Genomic DNA, 21,978 nt, shown 5'->3' with positions numbered 1-21,978 from the left:
TGTGCTCGAATCAACTAGGGCTTAGAACCAATTATTTCAAAATTTAATATCAAGGTTTTTTTTTTCATAGATTCAAGAAACTTCGTTTAGTCTATACCAGTTACCCAGCTTACCGTTAGTAATTTAGGTTATTAAGGTATTTACATATATGACGCTACTTTAATTCTAAAGGTATGTAGCAAAATTACCTTCTGAGAAACTTTGTTACTAATAATGTAGAAAGACACTTAGAAGTTAACTAATTAAGACGCATGATATCTGTGGTGGAATCTCCAGTAATTCATTTTTATCATGAGAACTTTTGTAGCAGAATTCTATAAGATACTAGAAGCATTGTAAATAAAGTCTACTTGTTTTACTAGACTCATTTTTAAAACTATATAATAAAATAATACTGCAGCCTATGTGACTTTTCACTAAATAAACTCGAATGATTATCCCCTCTAAACAATCATTTCACGTTTTACTTCGTTAAGAAGTAATAAATACTATTTTGTAAGAACATAAATCTGAAGAGACAAAGGTGGCAGTGTAAGTTCTGTGAAATCTTCATTTATACTGACATGGCAGTAAAATATGTCGATTTTATTAAAGAGAAATTTTAGCATATATTATATTTTAATGTTCTATAACATTTTATGACCTTTTATTCTTGGCATATTAGTGAATAAATTACGATGTAATCGCAGTAAGTAACGGATACAAATATAGCTGTACAAAAGCTACATTTAAAAACACAGTAATAAGTAATAATTACTGCATGACTGTATATTATATGAAACTGAGATTAATGAATGAATCACAACAAATACAACCTTCGCAGTAGCAGTTAGAAAAATCATTATAGAATAACGGCCACAAAAATAATTTTATAAAACTACAGTGTTTTTATATTATACTCTTTTTTTCTTTCTTTGGGTAAAATGTTGTGTTATGCGAGCTACTTTATTGAAACGTATTTTGTAATACACAACTTTCAAAATGGGTCGGATCATGCCGTCTTGTGGAATCTGTTTTTAACCGCCACTAAACTTCGTTAAATATATTAAAGTTCTGGTGATGAAATAACTTATACAATGAAGGAAAAGTTATATTTCACCCAGTAGAAAACGAAGGAAGTAGGGTTGCTTATTTCATATTCTAAGACGTGAAATTCGTTACGATTTTACTGTTAAAAATGTGTTTTCAAACTAAGTTTAATTTTAAAATGACATGGAGCAATACGTTTTAAACAGTGCCTATCCTTAAGCCTGATAGTGTACTGCCAAAACTAGGGAGGCAAGAATCTCTTTATCCTAGGAAAACTGATGAAATATCCCATTATAACTTTAAATATTTATAACATTTTATTTTGACCTTATGAAAAGTCATCATATCTACACTGATGAAGGTCATTTCAACGTAAATAGTCACGTATTTACTCCTCATCTAATCACGAAATGTATAATACACTACAGTTAAAATATAAAGTTTTATCACAACAAGCATAATAAACCACAGCTTGGATTGTAATACTAGTATATGCACTGAAAACTCGTTCTGAAAAGCATAGGTTTAATTACACAGCTGGTTTAGACTACTAAGTATAAAATATTAAACTTAGTAGTAAACGGATGTTTCTATATTTAGTTTTTCTTCTTCTTTAAAACACCGAGGTTTTTAGTTATTCATATCAAATCAATTATTAAAGAAATAGATTGTGTAGTATATTCTGAAAGAAATTTAGTACACGATAAAGAATTGCGAATCACGTTAAGTAATTGGACTAAAGTAAAGCGTAACTTGATCTAAAAGTTTATAATACGAAATTAGGATTACTTTTAACGTCAACCACAGCGCACTATATTAGAGGTTTAAACATTCTTTGTGATGGGTTATATAAATTATCACTGAAGGAATAGAAGTTATATGCGAGATGTAAGAATAGTCAACACGAATAATTAATGTGTCGTAACTTGTTTGTTGTACTAGAACATGTTACCATACATACACACATTCATTAAATGTTTGTAAATAAGCGCATCATTTAAATCGAACAGCGTTGTAAACATCCCTGTTTGGAAAGGAGAGACATTTAAAATTATTGTATTTCCTTTTAATCTAAAATAAGTAATATCTTGGTATTCTGTTTTGTTACAAATGTCCATAGAAACAAGATTAATGTAAACTCATTAAACAGCTTATAATGCATTTCCAATTTAAAATGCTTTTCTAAGTTATAATGTCCTTATAATGAGATTAAAGTCATTTAGACAGTTGTAAAGAGATACCTGCGACAGAGTAAATGCGAGAAAACGAGACCAAGGATTTATTAAGTGAATCGGAGGTTCATTTAGCCTGTTTTATAAAGAATATTCAAGTCTTTAAATCTAAAAATACAAAGATCTAACTACTTAGGATATAATAGTTGATTAAAAATACAGAACTAAAGTGCAGGAGGTAAAGTAAGAGATGAAGTTTTTATTCTACATTCATTGAAATATGTCTTGATTGATTTTTAATAACTTGAGTATTATTAATATTGCAAAATGGAAAAATAGAAAATGTAATAAGCAAGATAGGCAAACAATAATATGCATATATATATATATATAAACAAATGAAATGTATTACACAAATATTTAAAAACAAATAATTAAAGTTAAAGTTTTAGTTAGCAAAGTTTGATGAGGCACTTCACTATTATCATTCATCTCAAGAAAATATATAACAATAAATATTTAGCGCGATGTGCTATAAGATTTGTAATAATTAATACATTTCTAAGGGACACCAGCTAACAGTTAGAATAGTCTTTAAGTTGCACTAGAGGGATGGAACCCATATTCGAAAATACATTAATCAATCATTGAAAAACAACTGAAAAACTCTAAAGGGCAAAGTTCAATACGCTTCTAATTTATTAACATCCTTTCTATTGTGTAATAAAAGTGTAAGACCTAAAGTTTTAGAAGACTTTGAAAGTATAAACACTATACATACACATACTTGGATTAAATCACAATGCTTTTTTCCTACTCTCGACGAAACGCCTCTCGGTGGCACAATGGTATGTCTTCGGACTTACAACGCTAGAAGTCGGGTTTCGACACCCATGGTGGAAAGGGCACGGATAGATCATTGTTTAGTTTGTGGTTAATTCAAATAAAACTCAACGAAAGAAAAAAAAAGAATTCCTATAGACATAATTTAGTGATGGTGATTTGCTAAATATTAGTCAACGTGTTAAGAAACAGTGGCTCATGAACTTTCTGTTAAGAAATATTACTCCATTCGTCTCTTAAAGATTAAAGAAATAAGTTCACATAAAAAATGTTATTGAATTATTCTGACGAGGATGTCTTCTAGAACAGCAAGAGTGTTACAGTTCACTGTGATTTGTGATTTCAGTAACAATATCACAAGTCATCAAAACGTAATATAATTTAGATGTTCTATAAACTGTCTTCAACATGCATTTAACTGCAATAGAAAATATCAAAAAGGGTAGAAAATAAGACCGAAAACTGTGAATAAAGTGCTACTTGTTGTCGCTTTTTTAAGTATTCTATATACAAATGTTTTGTAACGACTTTCATTCTAATAATGAAAAAGGCACCAAAGAAGCACAATAAGTGCAGTTTAGTTTATCACTTTAGCAAATGACTAATTACATCTAGCGTTATCTTACTGGATGCGCATGCGTGTCAAAACACGGATCAAGTGCATGCTAGACGGCGAAGAGCACACTGCACGACATCCAACATGGCGACACTACAGATCGGAGTGCTAGAGCCCGCCACTTGTCTAAGCCGACCGCAGAACTATCACGAGTCAACGATACCAGTGAAAAACCATGATGCCATTAAATTGTTTATAGGACAGATCCCTCGAAATCTAGACGAGAACGACCTACGTCCACTGTTTGAACAATTCGGAAAAATATTTGAGTTGACAGTGTTAAAAGACAAGTTCACAGGCATTCACAAAGGTATGATAATTTAACATAATTATTATTTTCATTAATTCTTATATAAATTGAACTATATTATTGTATCATGTAGCAAAGAACACATGTGTGGCGATTATTTGATGAAGATAGATATTTTGTCAAAATGTGAACTTTCTTTCCTGATACAATAAGACAGAACACGTTGTTGACAGTTTTCTCACGAGCTTCGCCAAAGGCGCGAACATGAAAGTGGCCGCGCGGTACAAATCTATAAGCTGTGTTCGTTTTTATTGTTTATGGGGAATTCCCAGGAAGTTCGGCTTCCAGGCACAACAAGCTACGCATTTCATTCCAGTCGTTCTTTGTCTGGAGTGGTTTTGACAATAAGCCAGTTTTTAAGCTAGTATTTTATAACTCTTCTTTGGTCAAGGCCTTAAAATGAAACATATTTAACTGTTGGATTGCACCGTGAAGCATTTTAGTAATATATATATATATATATATATATATATAAATATAGCATAATTCAGCGTCTAACTCAGTGTTATAAATTTACTGATATATTCTTCATTTATGATATTTAAGTATTAAAACTTATATGTATGGAAAACTATATAAATAAGAGTTACGTCAAGAGAGTAACTTGTTCTTTTAGCTGGTCTCATGTTGATTCTTTATTCCAGTCTTGCAGATACTACAGAGTATTAAGGGAAGATAGAATCTGTTAATATCTATTTATGTGAATTGTATTACATATAGGTTTTGTTACTCACATTTTTGTATATCTAAGTGATTTGGTTATATCTTCATCTGAATGTCTCTGATAACTCGTATTATAGGAGTGTGGTACTTGTGTTCCAATGAGCTTTCATTTTCTATACGACCATTTATTTATTATATTGTGTATATTTTTATTTCGAACCCGACTGGTCAATGTAAATAAAATGGTTGTAATAGTATTCTAGGACGTAGACAGTATTATTTATTTACAGGATGGGTTTGATTCGTTATGTGCTTAATAATATGACGCCTGTAAGTTACAAGCTTTTATGGAGTCAGTTCCTAACTAAACACCTCTATTTGAGATCGATTCCAAAAACATAATATCCAAACGCATTTAACAGTCGTATTAAAAAACACACAACAAAACCTTATTATATTAATTATTCTCAATTTGTTTGTTATTAATGTGCTCTGCCCATTTAGGGTATCAAAATCTCGTTTTGAGCGTTATACGCTTGTTTTTGTTTTGGAATTTCGCACAAAGCTGCTCGAGGGCTATCTGTGCTAGCCGTCCCTAATTTAGCAGTGTAAGACTAGAGGGAAGGCAGCTAGTTATCACCACCCACCGCCATCTCTTGGGCTACTCTTTTACCAACGAATAGTGGGATTGACCGTCACATTATAACGCTCCCACAACTGAAAGAGCAAACATGTTTGGTGTGAGAGGCATTCAAATCCACGATACTCGGATTACGAGTCGAGTGCCTTAACCACCTGGCGAAGCCAGGCCTTTTGGTTTTTGTATTCATTGTGAGCGAATTTTGTCGTGGAGTAAAGGGGACTTCTAAAGAAAACACAGTTTACACTGGTTGAGCCCCCATTTATACTTCCTTCGCAGGATATCGAGCCCGCGATCGTAGAGGAGCCCGAGATGATACACGGTACCAACAGGTAGAGAAAGCAAACATGAGTACTACGTTGAACAAAAGAAGAAAACTAGAGTTTAATTATTAAAATTTACAAGAAAAAATACAGTTATTTTAATGCTTTTTAAATTCTCATAACTGATTTTAAAATGTGAAAAACGTGTTTTATTGTTTAAGCGTTGAAAGAAAAGAAAAATCAAGTAGTTAACTAAAAAATAATATTAAATCTGACTACAAATACCATATATTTAAAGGAGTAGAGAAACATTCTAAAAAATCCAGTTATTTGTTGAATAAAAAATAATTTTAGAAAAGAATTTTAGAATAATTTTTTAAAAAATAATGGCTTTTCTTATAGCAAAACCAAGTCGAGCTATCTGCTGAGCCCACCGAGAGAATTCGAACCCCTGATTTTAGCGTTGTAAATCCTGAGACATACCGCTGTACTAGCGAGGGCGAATTTGAATGGCAAATGCCCGAATAATAACTAACATAAGTGATGAATTGCTGTTGTTAAAATGTAAATTAAAAACAAGTATTTTAGTTATGTATTCTACAATTACTATGCAAAAATCAAATGAATGTATCTTAACAAAAATGTATCACATAGGGGGCATAATTTAAAATTTATTATAATAAATGTAGAATGATGGGTTATATATACGAACAGTAGATGAGAAATATTTTGCATAAGAGTGGACTGGTTTGTATCTTATCTTTTAACTAGCTCTTTACCCTAAATAAATGATAAAAAAATGTAAATCGACCAAAAAAGGAGAATTAGATTTTAATTAATTTAAGTAGACTGAACTTTAACTTATGAATACATTACTGAGAAATGAAAAGGTAGATGGTTTGTTGTCAAATTGCGTATAACAAATACCATTTTATATCTCCGTCACACCAAACATGCTCGTCCTTTCAGCCGTGAGGGCGTTATAAAGTTACGGTCAATTACACTATTCGTTAGTAAAAGAGTAGCTCAAGAGTTAAATGGGTGATGATGATTAGCTGCCTTCCCTCTAGTCTTACACTGTTAAACTAAGGACGGCTAGCGCAGATGGCCCTCGTGGAGTTTTGCACGAAATTCAAAACAAACCATAACACAACCATTTTATAACTCTTATTAAATAAGGACATAAATTAAATTTTGAATCTAGTTACAGTTCTTAGAAGATATATATATATATACGTGAGAAAAGAGCGCTGAAAGATATTAAATTATTTAGTATTAAATGAACTACGTAACATCCATAAAAGTTGTGTTTGTCTGATTTTTAAGATATTCTACAAATTAGTATTCAATTTAATATATTCATATATATGTATAATTCTCATTTCTTTTTATGATACTGAAAATCTAATATCAATTCGGTCAATAAACAACAAGATACAGTAATAATAGCTTCATTATAATAGTTCTTTTTAAACAGCGAACTCTTTTATACTAAAAGTTAAGAACAAATGTTTCTTCTGTTGCAGAATTTTAAAAATAATCCATAATAAAAAATCACCATATGTATATTATAAATTTAAATAATACTGTGTTTTTTTTTTTCTTATAGCAAAGCCACAGTGGAGAAGAACCGAACCTTTGATTTTAAACTTTTATATCCGTAGACTTACCGCTATACCAGCAGGGTACTTTAAATAATAATACCTAAATGATTCCATAGAGAGTTAAATATATTTTGTTTTATTTGCGTATAGAAAGGGTAATTTGTTTCGTTAATATTGAATAGATTGAACACAAAGAGAACTTGGTAATTCACAGTATTAGGTTCTAGCGAAATATTTTACGTTTGGATTGTGTTATTTTTCTTCAGATGTAATATCATCAACAATCACACAAAAATAAGATCAGTGTGACATATTTTGTTTAAAGTTCTTTATGCACTTTACGTTCAACTACGAATATAAAAATCAACTTAAAAATTGAGAAATGTCACGTTAGTTCTCGTGATTAGGAGCTATAACAATCCACTTCATTAAAATGCTCTATTATTGTTGATGCTAGGCACTCGGAAATGATGGATAAATACGCATGCGCTATTCATGTCGACAGATCGTTTTCAGTATCGTACCATTCTGACTTCGATAAGAGTTGTGGTTTTTTGAGAAGATAAAAATGTGTCTATTGAACCTGCGGCCTTTTCTAGAATTGTCTGACATTTTTACAAGAGTGTACTCATATTTGACATTCAGTAATGTTCAACATCTATAAAAGAAAGGAATTTGTTGAAATTTTAGTTTAAAATGAGCTGTCACCACAGCATTACATCACGGAGTAGATTTTATTGAAGTATTTCTTTGTAGACTCAGTTATCAATGAAAATATCTTACTTTTCTGGCCCGGCATGGCCAAGCGTTTTAAGGCGTTCGACTCGTAATCCAAGGGTCGCGGGTTCGAATCCCGGTTGCACCAAACATGCTCGCCCTTTCAGCCGTGGGGACGTTATAATGTTACGGTCAATCCCACTATTCGTTGGTAAAAGAGTAGCCCAAGAGCTGGCGGTGGGTAATGATGACTAGCTGCCTTCCCTCTAGTCTTACACTGCTAAATTAAGGACGGCTAGCGCAGATAGCCCTCGAGTAACTTTGCGCGAAATTCATAACAAACAATCTTACTTTTCTACAGCCTGGCATGGCCAGGTGGATAAGGCATTCGATTCGTTATCCAAGAATCGCAGGTTCGAATCTTCGTCACACCAAACATGCTCGCCCTTTCAGCCTTGGGAATGTTATAACGTGACAGCCAATTTTACTATTCGTTGGTAAAACAGTATCTCAAGAGTTTCCGGTGAGTGGTGGAGATAAGCTGCCTTCCTTCTAGCCTTACACTGCTAAACTAGGGACGGCTAGGGCAGATAGCCCTCATGAAGTTTTGTGCGAAATTCAAAAACAAACAAAATTTTCTGTTGCAGCCCGTACGAGATTTTCATTAAAGAAAAACAAATAATTTTTAAGTTTGTTTTTTATTGTTCTATATTGAAACTCACTTCTTTTTGTAATTTTTATTGGTTAAATCTAAAACATGCTCTTTTCTGTGGAACTTTTATTGGCTAAACTCCGCGTCTGAAACATATGATTTTTGTGTAAATATTAATTATTTTATCTATTGCTAGGCTATAAAAATGCTGTCTAGTTATAAAAATAATACCCAGTTATGGTTAGTGATGATCGATCCGATAGTTTCTAAGATCCGAGTCTTGGACGTGTACATCACAAGATCCATTATAATAACATTTATAAGCTATCAGTTTCTCCTGTGATTCCATCAGTTTAGCCACGTTGCAACATCAGAAAATAACAAGACAAAGAATATTTTCAACTGAGTCATGGAATGAAGTTCACAATTATAGATTAAATTGTTTTCATAAGTAGAGCATGTAAGTGAACATTTTAATTTCTATTACACTTGATTTTTATCTGATATTAGTGTTCCTGGTTCAACTTACTCTAAAATAGAGTATACAATAGTAAGTTAATATTATTATATCTCTATCTTATAATTTACTGTAACCGTTTGACAAGACTGTTATTGACGTTCATGAATATATGTAAAAAGAGCTGTATTATCATTAAGTAAAAACATATTCTATGCTTTTGTGTATAATTTGAGCCAAGCGTGACCTTGTAGTTAAACAGGTTACGGCTCGAAAGGTCCAAGGTTCAAATCGCTGATCTTTCTCAGAACTTTCAACTATGGGGACGTGTGTTATAACCACAGTCAATCCTACTACTGGTTTAAAAGTAGCTATGTAGGCGGCTGCTGCTGTTGGTTGTTTACTTATCCTTTGGTTAGCAGTTATAAATTAAGGATGGTTATGTCTGAATCATGGGGTATATGATCTGGCCGTTTTCTATATTTTACATAAGGTGCCGTTCAGGCTAAAATTGTCAAGTACCGAACTGAAAGTCATGTTTATTTTCGAAATGTTACAGCATAAGCCAAAACTGACGTTATAACGTAGTTAGAACAATTCTTTATACAGAATTAGTACTGTTACTTTAAAAACAACGCCAATATATCAGTTCCATATTTCGAAAGTTAATTATCCCTCTTTACTCAGCCCGACGCGATTTTAATCAATAATTATTTTCTTTACACCTTTTGATTTTTGGTGTTTTCACCCTAAGGCATATTTCCATTATTTGTAGCTTATTTAAGTCAAATCTTTTTTTATGTTATATAATTAAAATCACTATTCTTCCATTAGGTTTAGTGCAAAATCACCATTTTGTAATTGCCGTGATTTGTATAACATTTAAAAAATATTTGAGAAAAACACAGTTGGACATTATCCCATAACTATATTGCATCAACTAAAATGATGCCTTAGGACTTTTTAATAAAATCTATAAATGTTGAGTATTTTGGAAAAGTTCACAGTGAAATGAATGTATGAAATGTTATCTAGTTGGTGCAAATACAGATATTTTATCTACTTATTCCAAAAATGGAAATCTCGGATCTAGATGAAATCACGCTATAACTGACACAACATTTGAAACAGGTTTAAATTCGCACCCTTTGTCTTTACACTCGTATAATGTAAGATAAAGTAATCTGTAAGTTTCATCATGGAAATCCATTGAAAAGTAGATACTTGCGTATAGTGCAAGGAGTAGATCACAAATGCCACTGATAAGAATGGAATACTGATCAAATGTGATATTTTAAAGACAGTTTTCTGTATATTTTTCTTGGTCTAGTATGGATGTGAAAAACCTCATAGTATATTTGTCAACTAGCTGTGGATGAAACTATTGTATTTGAGCGTTAGATTTAACACACCGAGTGAATAACAAACATGCAACTAAAGTGGGATCTGGTGTTGAATGCGACTCAAAATAACGACTCGTATTCGAAGAACAGAAGCACTGTTTTGTCTGTTAATTACACTGAGAAATAGACTGATTTAGGAGTATGTATTTTTGGACAAAATATTCTTCATTATTGGATGTATATCTATAATATAAAACACCAACTATGAGTGTGTCCTGGTGTTTCCTGTCGGTACAAAACTCGTCAATAAAGAATTTTTTCTGATAACTAATAATTTATTTAATAACAGACTAGGTTTACTGTGGTAAATTGAGAAAGAAAACGCTTTTTATTGCTACCTGCTGTGAAAAGCTTTTAAAGACATTTCCCAAGAGTGAAGGCATTCACTTATTCTGTGTTTTTACATTGTTTCGCAGCCTCACTTATTCACTGCTGCTATATCACTCAGCCATCACTGTACCTTCTATTCATTTATTTTTGTTGTTACATTATTTTACGTTTACTGTACCTTTTATTCACTTATTTTCTGCAGTTATGTTACATCGCGCTAACTTTACTCTGTATTAAATTATTATTTGTTGCTACATTACTCTTTGTTGACCGTATTCCATATTTAATAATTATTTTGTGCTACATTACTCTTTGTTTACCGTATTTCTCATTCAATAATGACGCTATGTAACACAAATTTTGTTCCTGGATAGTATGTGTTATTTCTTAACACTCCTACGAAAAGACGTTTCTAGTCCTGATTTCTCCAAGCCCGTTCCCCTGGCTGTGGTTTCGCTAGATAGTAGATAGGGACAGTGGGAATCTCGTTAATCCATTCATTAACGGATTTAACTGGCAATTTCATTTAAATACAAAATTATTAGCCTAATATTAATAACCTTTCAAGTTGCTCTGGGGCCTATTAGGCCCCACTTTTCGTAGGAGTGTTAATTGTTTATGTTGTAAAAGAACTGAAAATAGCCATTATTCCTTTCAAACTTTGCTTTTGTGACCTGGATAATGAAATTTAGAAATTAACTTATTTTATATGTAAAAACGGGCAAATTTGCACATTTTCGTTTACATAAGGTCTGAATAAAACAACATATGTATTAAGATTTACATGTATTTATACTAAAGTTATACAAAAATGAGGAAAAATGTTTAGAAGTAAGTAGTTTTTCGAAATTTTTGACTGTAATGTAAATCACTTTCACGTATCAGCCCCCAAATATAGTTTCCCATCATGTTTTCGTTATACGATCCTTGGTAGCAACGTTCAAAGTCCAGTATATCTTGGTGGAAGCGCTCGACTTGCTCCTCTGAGAATGCTCCCATGTTCTCCTTGAATTTATTAAGATGAGCGTCAAGGATATGGACGTTCAGGGACATCCTGCAGCCCACTTTCCCGTAGTTCTTCACCAGAGCCTCAACCAGTTCCACATAATTTTCGGACTTGTGATTGCCCAAGAAGCCTAGAACCACTGCGATAAAGCTGCCCCAATCTTTTTTCCTTCCTACTGAGCTTTTTGGGGAATCCTGCCCACTCCAGGATCTTCTTTATTTGTGGTCCAACGAAGACACCAACTTTGGCCTCTGTCTCAGACAGCTTAGGGAAGAAGTCTCGAAGGTGCTTGAAGGCTGCAAGTACCCATTAAATACTGTCGTCCGTTTTTAGGAGTGATGGGCTGCCTTTACTAGGTGTCCTAACAGTTGTAGTAATAGCTTAGAAGTACCTTCACATTATGCTAATAGTACTTTTGAACATTTATTATTAACGTGAAAGAATCTGTGTTGATTGTACGTCTTCTATTTGTTCCATATATAATTCTCCAAATGAGAGAAACATCTAAGCATTTTCTTGTTTAGTTCTATCTGTTATTCATGGAAAATTTACGTCAGAGTGAGTAGCTGAAACAGGACTTAGTAGGTTTTGTAGAAAGTAATTCTTTCGACCTAAGTAAAACTGTGGTTAACAAGAACATTCAACATTCTTAGAAGTGTTATAAGACGATTTTACAGTCGTTGAGTGACAGATGTGTCTCCATCAAAACCGTTTGAAATTTAAATGTATCTCTGTTACTGCTCTTTTCTCTAAGAATTTCTTCCTGCGCCCTACAGCTATCTGATATTACATGTGCTACCATCACTTATTTTTGTTATATAGTTTTGTGTCATGCATTCCATAACCGTCTAGTGATTCTGATGTATGCATCTACATTACTATTCTCTATTCTAGTATTTTTCACGTGCCCAACAGCTATCTGATAATAGGTTCTTCTATGTCAATATTATTTATTCTACAGTTTTCGTCATATGCTTTAAATGCGCTTAATGATAAATCTGTCTCCTTCATTTCGCAGTCTCACTTTCTAGCTTTTTGCTTTTTTTTGTATGTCGAATTATCACTGGAATTTTACACAGAATATATCTAAGGACTACTTTTTAAAGTGTGCTACTCAAAGCAACCCGCTTGAGTTAATGTCTGTATATTGAGTAAGAAATTGAAAATGTATCGATTACATATCTTCATATGATGTAGGGAAGAAATATTCAAAAATATAACTTTAGAAAATACATCGGACTTTTAGCAATTGTTCAAAAACAAATATAGTTCCAACTAGTTGAGTGGTAAGACTCGAGAGCTTTTAACCTTAATAAAATGTGGGTTCAAGCCTTGTGGTAGGCATAGCACAAGTAGCTCGTGTGCAGCTTTGCGCTTTAACAAAACAAAAATAATGAACACGTTTAAACATTAGCTATGTTTCATACTTTGGTCAAAATAGAATATAAGCTACTTAGAAGAATTTATCCCTTGGGTACTAATACTTTTAAGGGCTTAGAGTATTAGATTAAACTTTTTTTAACGACAGTTTTTCTGAAAAGTTGGAAATGGGTATCTATTTCATCCTATATGATTATTTGTATTTACTGTTAACTTTTTTGTCAGGTAGTTAAGGCACTCGACTCGTAATCTGAGGTTTGCGAATTCGAATCCCCGTCACACCAAGTATGTTTCCCTTTTCACCCGTGGGGGCGTTATAATGTGATGGACAATCCCATTATTTATTGGTAAAATGAGTAACCCAAAAGTTGGTGGTGGATGGTGGTAACTAGCTGCCTTCCCTCTAGTCTTACACTGCTAAATTAGGGACGGCTAGAGCAGATAGTCCTCGTGCAGCTTTGTGGGAAAATTCAATAAATAAACAATAAACAAACTTTCAAGTACTGAAATCACCACTGACCAAGTTTCTAGAAATTAGTCACGTTAACATGAGGCATGTTTTAGGGCGACAAACTCTGATACTGATTCCAATTTCTCACCTGTGGTTGCATTTTCTAAAGGTATTTATTAGACGTGACGCGGGGTTCATGTTTAGCTTCTACGCGATAACAGCCATAACCAATGAACGACAAAACGTCATTCCGTGGATAGAAAGAAAAGTAAGTATTATTACGAGAATAACACTGTTGGGAATATGTGTATTTTAAAGTCTCTGTATACAGTATAGATCTGAGACAAGAATAAAGAACTGTGGGTAAAACAACCAGTTTTCACAAGTTTATTGAACTGCATTCTTAACAGTACTTTCCACCTTAGCGACGTTAATTTAACTACACACATACGCAATAAAACAGTTAAAAATACCATATTTGTTTGAATGATGTAAATAGTTCATCGAACGATCATTGTGGAATGTCTTAGCTTTAAATTGTATTATTATCATAAGTTTTAATACATATTGCATTAAAGTTCGAATAACATTTATCTTTTGACAGATCTTACATATTTTAAATTTAAAATAAATAGAAAACAAAATTTTGAGCATTCCAATAAATACTGATAATACATTTTTATGTTACGTGAGGAATTAAATTGGACTTATGTGTTTGGAGAAATATTCTTTATAAAACCGTAAACATTTTTATGTTATTATACAATGCTACTTTTATGTATAGTGTACGTGCCTAGAATCACGCGGCTACTCACTACGTTATACAGCTGCAAATATCATGTTTTATACAAAACTCCTTCGTTAGTACAGTGGTAAGTCTGAAGGCTCATAATGTTAAAAACATGTTTCGATACCCGTTACGGACACTGCACAGTTAGGTCAATGTGTAGGTTTTTTGCGTAATTATAAACAAATAAAACCTTATAAGTATTCATGCTTATAATTTCATATATTAAGCAAAAATGACAAAACTATGACTGAACAGAATAACCAAAATATATATAACTGTTTTTGAAGCATGAAAGACAAATAACATTTTATGTATTTCTGATTATTTTACTATGTGCGATTTTGCTGAAATAAGTATGATTTAAATATATTACACTGCTTGTTGGATTTCAAGGCAAAAAATAACAACAAAAAACAACCCACTACACTATTTTTAAATAATGAATTTCTAAGGTAACGTGAGATGCTACAATAATGGTTTTTGAAGATTGCTTTTACATCTGTTTATATAATGTGTATGAAATGCCAGACTTTATAAAACATAAGAATGCCCGTTTTCTTGTTCTTTTCATTGTAAGTTACAGGAATAGTTGTAAAACGTACAACAGATAAATCTCAGTACATTCCAAAGAACAATTTTCTATTCCTCCAAAAATATTTCAGAGAAGACTGAGTGATTTCGAAAATAAACTGTAAGCAAGGAGTTCTCACTAGTGCATTAAATTCAGTTTGGATTCAAGGCAGAAAACAGTAACAAATTATACAGTAATATTTTATGTAGTCTGAACGTTCACATTAAACGCAGCTTGTGATGCATGGATTTATGCAATCGAACTGACAAAAAAATGTATTTCGTGACTCTGCACGTGCAAAGGTTTGATATAGCAATTTGTTTTTTTCCTAAAATCCATTTAGGTGAATGCTAGAATGCTATTTATTTAGCAACAATTCTTTCAAAAATAAATAAGAGTTATAGTATAATCAAAAATACAAGTTTTATCGGTACTGAAAATATACGCATCTCTTCATATTAGGAAAGTGTTACCTATCAAACTGGCAAGACATAGCCTGGTAGTTAGGGCGTTTGATTCGCAATCTACAGATCGCGAAACCGAAACCTAACTCCGTACGTTCTCACACTTTTGCGTGATAATGAGTTAGTAACTCCCACTAGTTTCTGGGTAAAAGTATAGCCCAAGAGTCGGTAGTGGGTGCTACCAGTCGGTTGACTTCTCTATGATTGAAATCTTAAAATTAGAGACCGCAGCCGGTAGTTTTCATTCTTATTTTGCAAACAAAGAAGCCAAATTTGTCAATTTTCATGTATATCCAAAGCAGTTAGAAAATTAAATCAAAAGCAGTTTTTTGAAATATGTTACGTACCGTATTAAAAAATTAAATTTCGGAAGTCTATATTGGTTGTTAGTAAGAACAGAGCTACACAAAGAGTTAGTAGTCTGTGCTCTCCCCACTATAGGCATAGTTGCATAAGTCAGCAAACACACTACTGTGTCACTGGGATGCTGAAAGCTTATACGAGGTATTTAATGTTTTTGAAATATACACTATAAGTACTTTATAACTTAAATATATTTCCTTGTTTCTTTTTCCTTCTTCTGTATTATTTCTGTGTGAAACCTGATAAAAGTACAAATCTAAATAACGATGTATAAAAACATTTTCTAAATTCATGCTGATAACTAACACGACTTCTATTTTGCAGAAACAAGTAGAGAAATGGAAACCAGATTCAAAGAACACAAAAAAGTCACCTTCGCACGTTTTCGAACATTACAAATCAAATAAATATAGCATAACCATAGAAATCATCCAAATACTAAATAAAGAAACAAACATAAACAAACTCAAAATTAAAGAAACCTTACTTATACAGCAACTTAAGCTCAAAATAAACCAATACTAAGGAACACTTTTATACCTATATTGATAAATATAATTCAACATCTAAGCACGCCCTCTACATTCCTACATTCAATTACACAACCGCCTTCAAACATGTGATCAGCTATTGGTCAGTTACCTCTTTATTTCTTTATGAACCTGACGATGACCGAAGAAGGTCAAAATGTTGCTCGCTCCTCTACATAATTCTTTCTCTATTCATACCAGCTGTTTTTTGCATATATAATCATGCTAATTTATAAAAGATATAATTTTTCCTAATATAATACTATTTTATTTTATTGGTTATTAGATATAAGAAAGTCGCAATACAATTTAAATACAGGGCTAAGTGAACTTCACTTTTACATATATCTGATTTTTCAGAACAACTTTTTCATTTAGAAGAACTATGTATATATATCTGGAGCTTTGTAATCAGAAAATTTAAATGATACAATTTAAAGTTATATTCAAATTAGTAACTCTGGTTAATAGTTAGCATAATATAGTATTTATAAATTACTAAATGTACTCTACATATACTTTTAGGTTATTTATTTGTAATATATGCTTTGCTGTGTGTCATGATATTAAAGGTTGTTGGGTTTAGATATTATCAGTTTCATTTATTTTGTGAATTAATACTTTATGATTAGCTATTTATTTTTATTTTTATTATAAGAGCACTAGAAGTTGTATTTGTAATTCATTGATGCCGAGAATATTATGACCAGACGATTTAGTTATAAATTTATAAATACCACGAGGTGAGCGGCAAATAGCAGACGAGAAAGTAAAGTTACGAGAAGTAATTTAGTGAAAATAAAGTCAACTATCATAGGATAGAAAGGCCTAACGATGAATATGTTAGAGTAATCTAACAGTATAATAAAAATGACAAGAAGAATAGTGTATTTAGTCAAAGAAAGTTCTAAAGTAACTGAACTAGCCTCAGTAGATTTTGACAAATAGAGAGACGATTCTCGGAAGTACAAAGGGGGAAAAAAGGAGCAGATGAGTTTAAACGTATAGGATACAACCATGGTAACTCGACGATAGAATAAGTGAACTATATTTGGATAGTTTGACGATAGTAATACAAAAGATAGTTCGATTTGTTAACTGAAATTTTAAAGTAATTGAATAGGCCTAAGTGGGCTTTTGATGAGAGGAAGAGAACTATATGTATAGTATTTATGATATGTTTGTAATTTCTATAGTGCAAAGAATTTGTTGTATATATGTTAGTATGGAAACAAACGAAGTGCATGCTGTACATTTATCGTTAACAAGTCACAGACACCTACTGTAGAAGAATCCTAAGCCAAACAACGACATAATATATATTTATACTATTAAGAATTATAAGTCTTTTATTCTGACAAGTGAAGAAGAGAATTTTATTTCAAATTCTGACAATGTGATTATGATAAAATGTTTTATCAACATTCAATTATCGTGACGTAATTTCCGTGATGTTCAGATATACAGACAGTTGAGTGCTTTATAGTTTGAATATGCGCACTAGGAAGTCACGTGAAAAACACGACCGACACGTAAAGATACTGATCAAGTCACTGGACGCAGCTCCTGTAGATTTTTGTGCCTTGGGACTATTGAAATATCCGTTGAGAAACCGTTTCCTTTGTTCTCTAGATATGAAGCATACACTGAGGTGTGGTGTATTTTTAACGGAACAGCCATACAGTCGGGTAATAGAAGTTTTGTTGCAGAGCTATTATCAAGATGCACTGTGGTCAAATAGAGTATGACCGAGCGAGGTGACATGGATTGTAACGACGTGATGATACTCCAAAATCGTTTCAGTATAGCTTATTCAGTCTTGTTTTTGTTATTTTGATACTGTCGAACACAAATATTACTACATGAAGCGAATGTTTACTTATTGCTCATTTTGGAATTCTTTGCTTTCATGTTATTTCATGTAAGTTTAACTTGAAAAAGAGCTCCTCTTGCACACGGAGATACTTCATAAATACCTTACAGTTCACGCTTAAGACCGCTTTCATATACTTCTTCATTTTCTGCTTATTTTGTAAACCTTGAATATATTGTAATCATAAACATTTATTTGTATGTTTCTTTATAATTTATGTGTATGAGCAGTTTTATGAAAAATAAAGTAGTAGCTATGAAAATACTAAAAGTTGTATCATAAAATTTTAAAACTATAAACATTTTGAAAACGAAACATTGTATTGAAACGATATGCGAGATACAAAAGTGAAAAGTTTATTAATATGATAAAATACATGGTTATCTTCCAGGCTGTGCATTTCTAACCTACTGTGCCCGGGATAGTGCAATTAAAGCTCAAACAGCGCTGCACGAACAGAAGACATTACCAGGGGTAAGTAAACACATAGTTTGGTATTTGTGCTTTATTCTCGCTCTATTAAAACTTGAATGTGATTATGGCAGTTGGAAGGGGAGGAGACAGTCATTCTACCACAACGTTTACAACACATATTTTTGTTTTTATTTTTAGGGAAATTAGAGATCAGGTTATGAATCTATGGTTCAATGTTTACAATTCTGTTGACACTTAGAAATTCCATATTCTCCCGTCTTTCTTCTCAATTTAACTACGACAAGAAAATGCTAGAAACCAAACACATGTGAATCGAAGTGGTACTCGCCACTTAATGTGCAAGAGAGATTTGCAGGTGATTTAGAGAATATTGATATTTCCGACTACTGTATTGTAACGTGTGCAAAGCATGGACAACATCTGAGGAAATATTAGCTACATTTGTAGCGATTCGATGATTTTTTTCAATAAAAAAAACAACTAGTTCGGTAGTTAGATACTGAAGAATTGGTTCTAAACTAAAGGCATTTATTGAAGTTTACAGTAAAAGTTTCCTCTGCCAGTAACAGCATGGATGGTATATCCTGAATGTGTTCATCGTAGTGCCTGAAATTCATTGATATTTGCGAATTAATCAATAAATATGTCTGAAACATAGTTATAAAGCGTTGCAGCCATCTGAAAATTAAATAAACTTTTCAACTGTAATCAGTTATATGAAACTAACCATACAATAGTTTGATAAAGTATGGTATTATAATAAAAAACCGAGAACCAGATATTTGTTAAACTTTTAGAAATATGAGTAATTTTTGATATTATTTTAGCTATTTCTATTGAGAGTGAGATCGTTTAGATTAATAGGTAAAATGAATAATGCAACGTTCATTTCATTTAATGATAGCGAAAAAGATTTATTTCTCTGACTGTGAGTTCAACAGCTTAACTTTACTAATGTTCGCTGATAAGTCTAAGTTCACGAAAGATGACAAAAAATTTCACTTGCTTGCTAATTAACTCTTGAATATGTAGTACTTCTCGTTGTACTAGTAATTCGTTAAAAAACAAGCTCAGTATTCACTGAACTGAGCTATCTGCCGAACAAATGCGCTGACTCAGTAATGAGTAATCAATGCAACAGACTTAGAAATCGATGTATAATAATCTACGTATATTTCAGTTTTTATATAGTTCATATCGTTTTCTACACTTCCAAGAAAGTTCTAGTCATTACCTCTTGCTCCTCAAATGACATGAAACTCTATCTGCTCAATAATAGAAACGTTTAAATTTAAAAAAAAACAACAACATAATATACAGCATTATCTTCCACCTGGTTTCTGCAATTCCGTAAATAGCCTCATTAAACACACCAAGGAAACACAATAGTGCGTATTAGGATTGTAATGTCTGTATGTATGATTATCAATGCTGCTAATTACGAAAGTTTAACAACATTGATAGTCATAAATATAAACATTATAATCCTTAAAATATTCAATAAACGTGCGAAACAAAGTACAATCAAGCTTGTTTGATTAACAAAACAATGTATATAATTGATATCTAACAAACCGAACAAATAAATCTACAAACAAGCTTTCTATACAATCTAAGCAAAATATTGTACAACAACAAAGACAAAATAGAAAAGTACAGCAACAATGGTGTTCGCCAATAAAGTTGTCAAGACTGCAGTATAGTTGGTGTACACATAGGTAAAACAGGATGTTCCATACAAACGATAAATAAAAAAAACATTCTAAAAGTTGTAAAGTGAAAAAAAAAGAGGATTCAATCTTTGTATCACACATTATTGAAACTAAACACTCATTTGATCTGAAATAAAACTGGAAAATTTTATATATTTGTGAAAAAGATTAAATTCTATATAGACTGGAAAGTTTAAAATAAACAAAAGACTAAAAACAAATCCAAAAGAAGTTCTATACGACCAAACCAACTTGAGTTTCTCCCCAGTTGTTTCAAGTTGAATGTAAAGGTTCCTTGTTTAAGCTGAATATAAGCCTGTTTACAAACTGTTTCATTCTTTATCTAATTATGCCTTTATTGGTGAAACCATGGCCGTGAATAAATAAAATATTTGTGTTTTTTTTTTTAATTCTGTAACACAAAGTGTTTTTTTCTTCACTCCATTTCCTTACATTGTTTAGTCACCAACTCATTTCGATGGTGTTCGTTTCGGTGGCTCTTGGCAGAAAGAAATATAGTATGACGAATGATTCTTTACTGTCTTGTTACGGAGGGAACCCTATTCAGGCAGATGGTTAAGAATACCACTGGTAACTTAATCCTTATTGTTTCTCTATACGTATTCTAAGCAGGAACTTTTGTATTTTCAGTGGGTTGATTTATTATTGGCAAATACTTAAAACTAACCATTTGTTGTGGATGGTCTTTGGTTTGTGCCACTTGTTTTCCTACATTCTGATCTGCTACACTGTAATTTGGTTGTCTTTGATATTTTGTGCTCGTATCCATGCCGTCATTGGAATTAAAACCTCTGGTTGTGTAATTACTGTATAATGTTCAGGGATTTCCTTGTCAGAGTCGTAAACTTCACAACCTTGTTACTTCAGGCAGTGTATTTCTAATATGCACTCTTGCTTAATCTCAGTTTGTCACATATATTGTCAAGGAAAGCTTTCCACAGTGATGGTGACCTCCAACTTTCCACTTGCTTCTTGTCTCAATACATCTTCGGCCCGGCATGACCAGGTGATGAGGATGCTTGAGTCGTAATCTGAGGGACACGGGTTCGAGTCCCCATCACACCAAAAATGTTTGCTCTTTCAGGGTTGAAGTGTTATAATGTTACGATCAATTCCACTATTTGTTGATAAAAGAGTAGCTCAAGAGTTGGCTATGGGTGATGATGACCAGCTGCTTTCTCGATAGTCTTACACTGCTAAATTAGGGACGGTTAGCGCAGGTAGCCCGCGCGTAGCTTTGAGCGAAATTCTAAAACAAAGAAACAAATAAAACAATTCATTTTTTCCCTTCATCTCTGAAGGCAATTGGCAACTCTCATTACCATATCAGGTCGAAAAAGGGTAGGTGTAGAACCAGTGTCCATCAGCATATTTCAAGGTTCTCCATCATTGAATGCATTGCCTCGTGTGTCTTTACGTAATAATCTCCTTTTCTCAATTGGGACAGAAGTATTCTTACGTTATTGATATCGCCTCCTTAATTTATTGTCAATGGTTGATTCATTACAGTCTCGGATATAGTTTCCACGTTTGTTTCACACTTATAGGAATTTCCTTTTCCTGTTTACTCGAGAGCAATTTCTGTTGTTTGAAAGCTTTCGTTTACAGCTCCTGGCAATAGTTCCTTTGAAGAACCGGTCGAACCACCTTCTGTCCTGTGGCTTACTTTTTAATTCTGATTAA

At 32.5% G+C, this 21,978-nt stretch overlaps 1 protein-coding gene across 2 annotated transcripts in view; it reads left to right on the top strand.

Annotated features, from left to right (window-relative positions):
• Positions 1 to 3,723: 3,723 nt before the first annotated feature.
• The window catches only part of LOC143232652 (CUGBP Elav-like family member 4), a 442,146-nt gene continuing 423,891 nt past the window's right edge, over positions 3,724 to 21,978 (top strand). For both annotated transcript variants that reach the window (XM_076468313.1, XM_076468312.1), the window contains exons 1-2: positions 3,724 to 3,970; positions 18,519 to 18,601. In XM_076468313.1, the coding sequence (XP_076324428.1) occupies positions 3,745 to 3,970; positions 18,519 to 18,601 (309 nt within the window). In that variant the 5' untranslated portion in view covers positions 3,724 to 3,744. The remainder of the gene's footprint in view (positions 3,971 to 18,518; positions 18,602 to 21,978) is intronic.

This window comes from Tachypleus tridentatus, chromosome 11 (assembly GCF_004210375.1).
Source record: "Tachypleus tridentatus isolate NWPU-2018 chromosome 11, ASM421037v1, whole genome shotgun sequence".
In the NCBI taxonomy this organism is placed as follows: Eukaryota; Metazoa; Arthropoda; class Merostomata; order Xiphosura; family Limulidae; genus Tachypleus; species Tachypleus tridentatus.
This window is presented reverse-complemented; position numbering and strand designations above follow the sequence as displayed.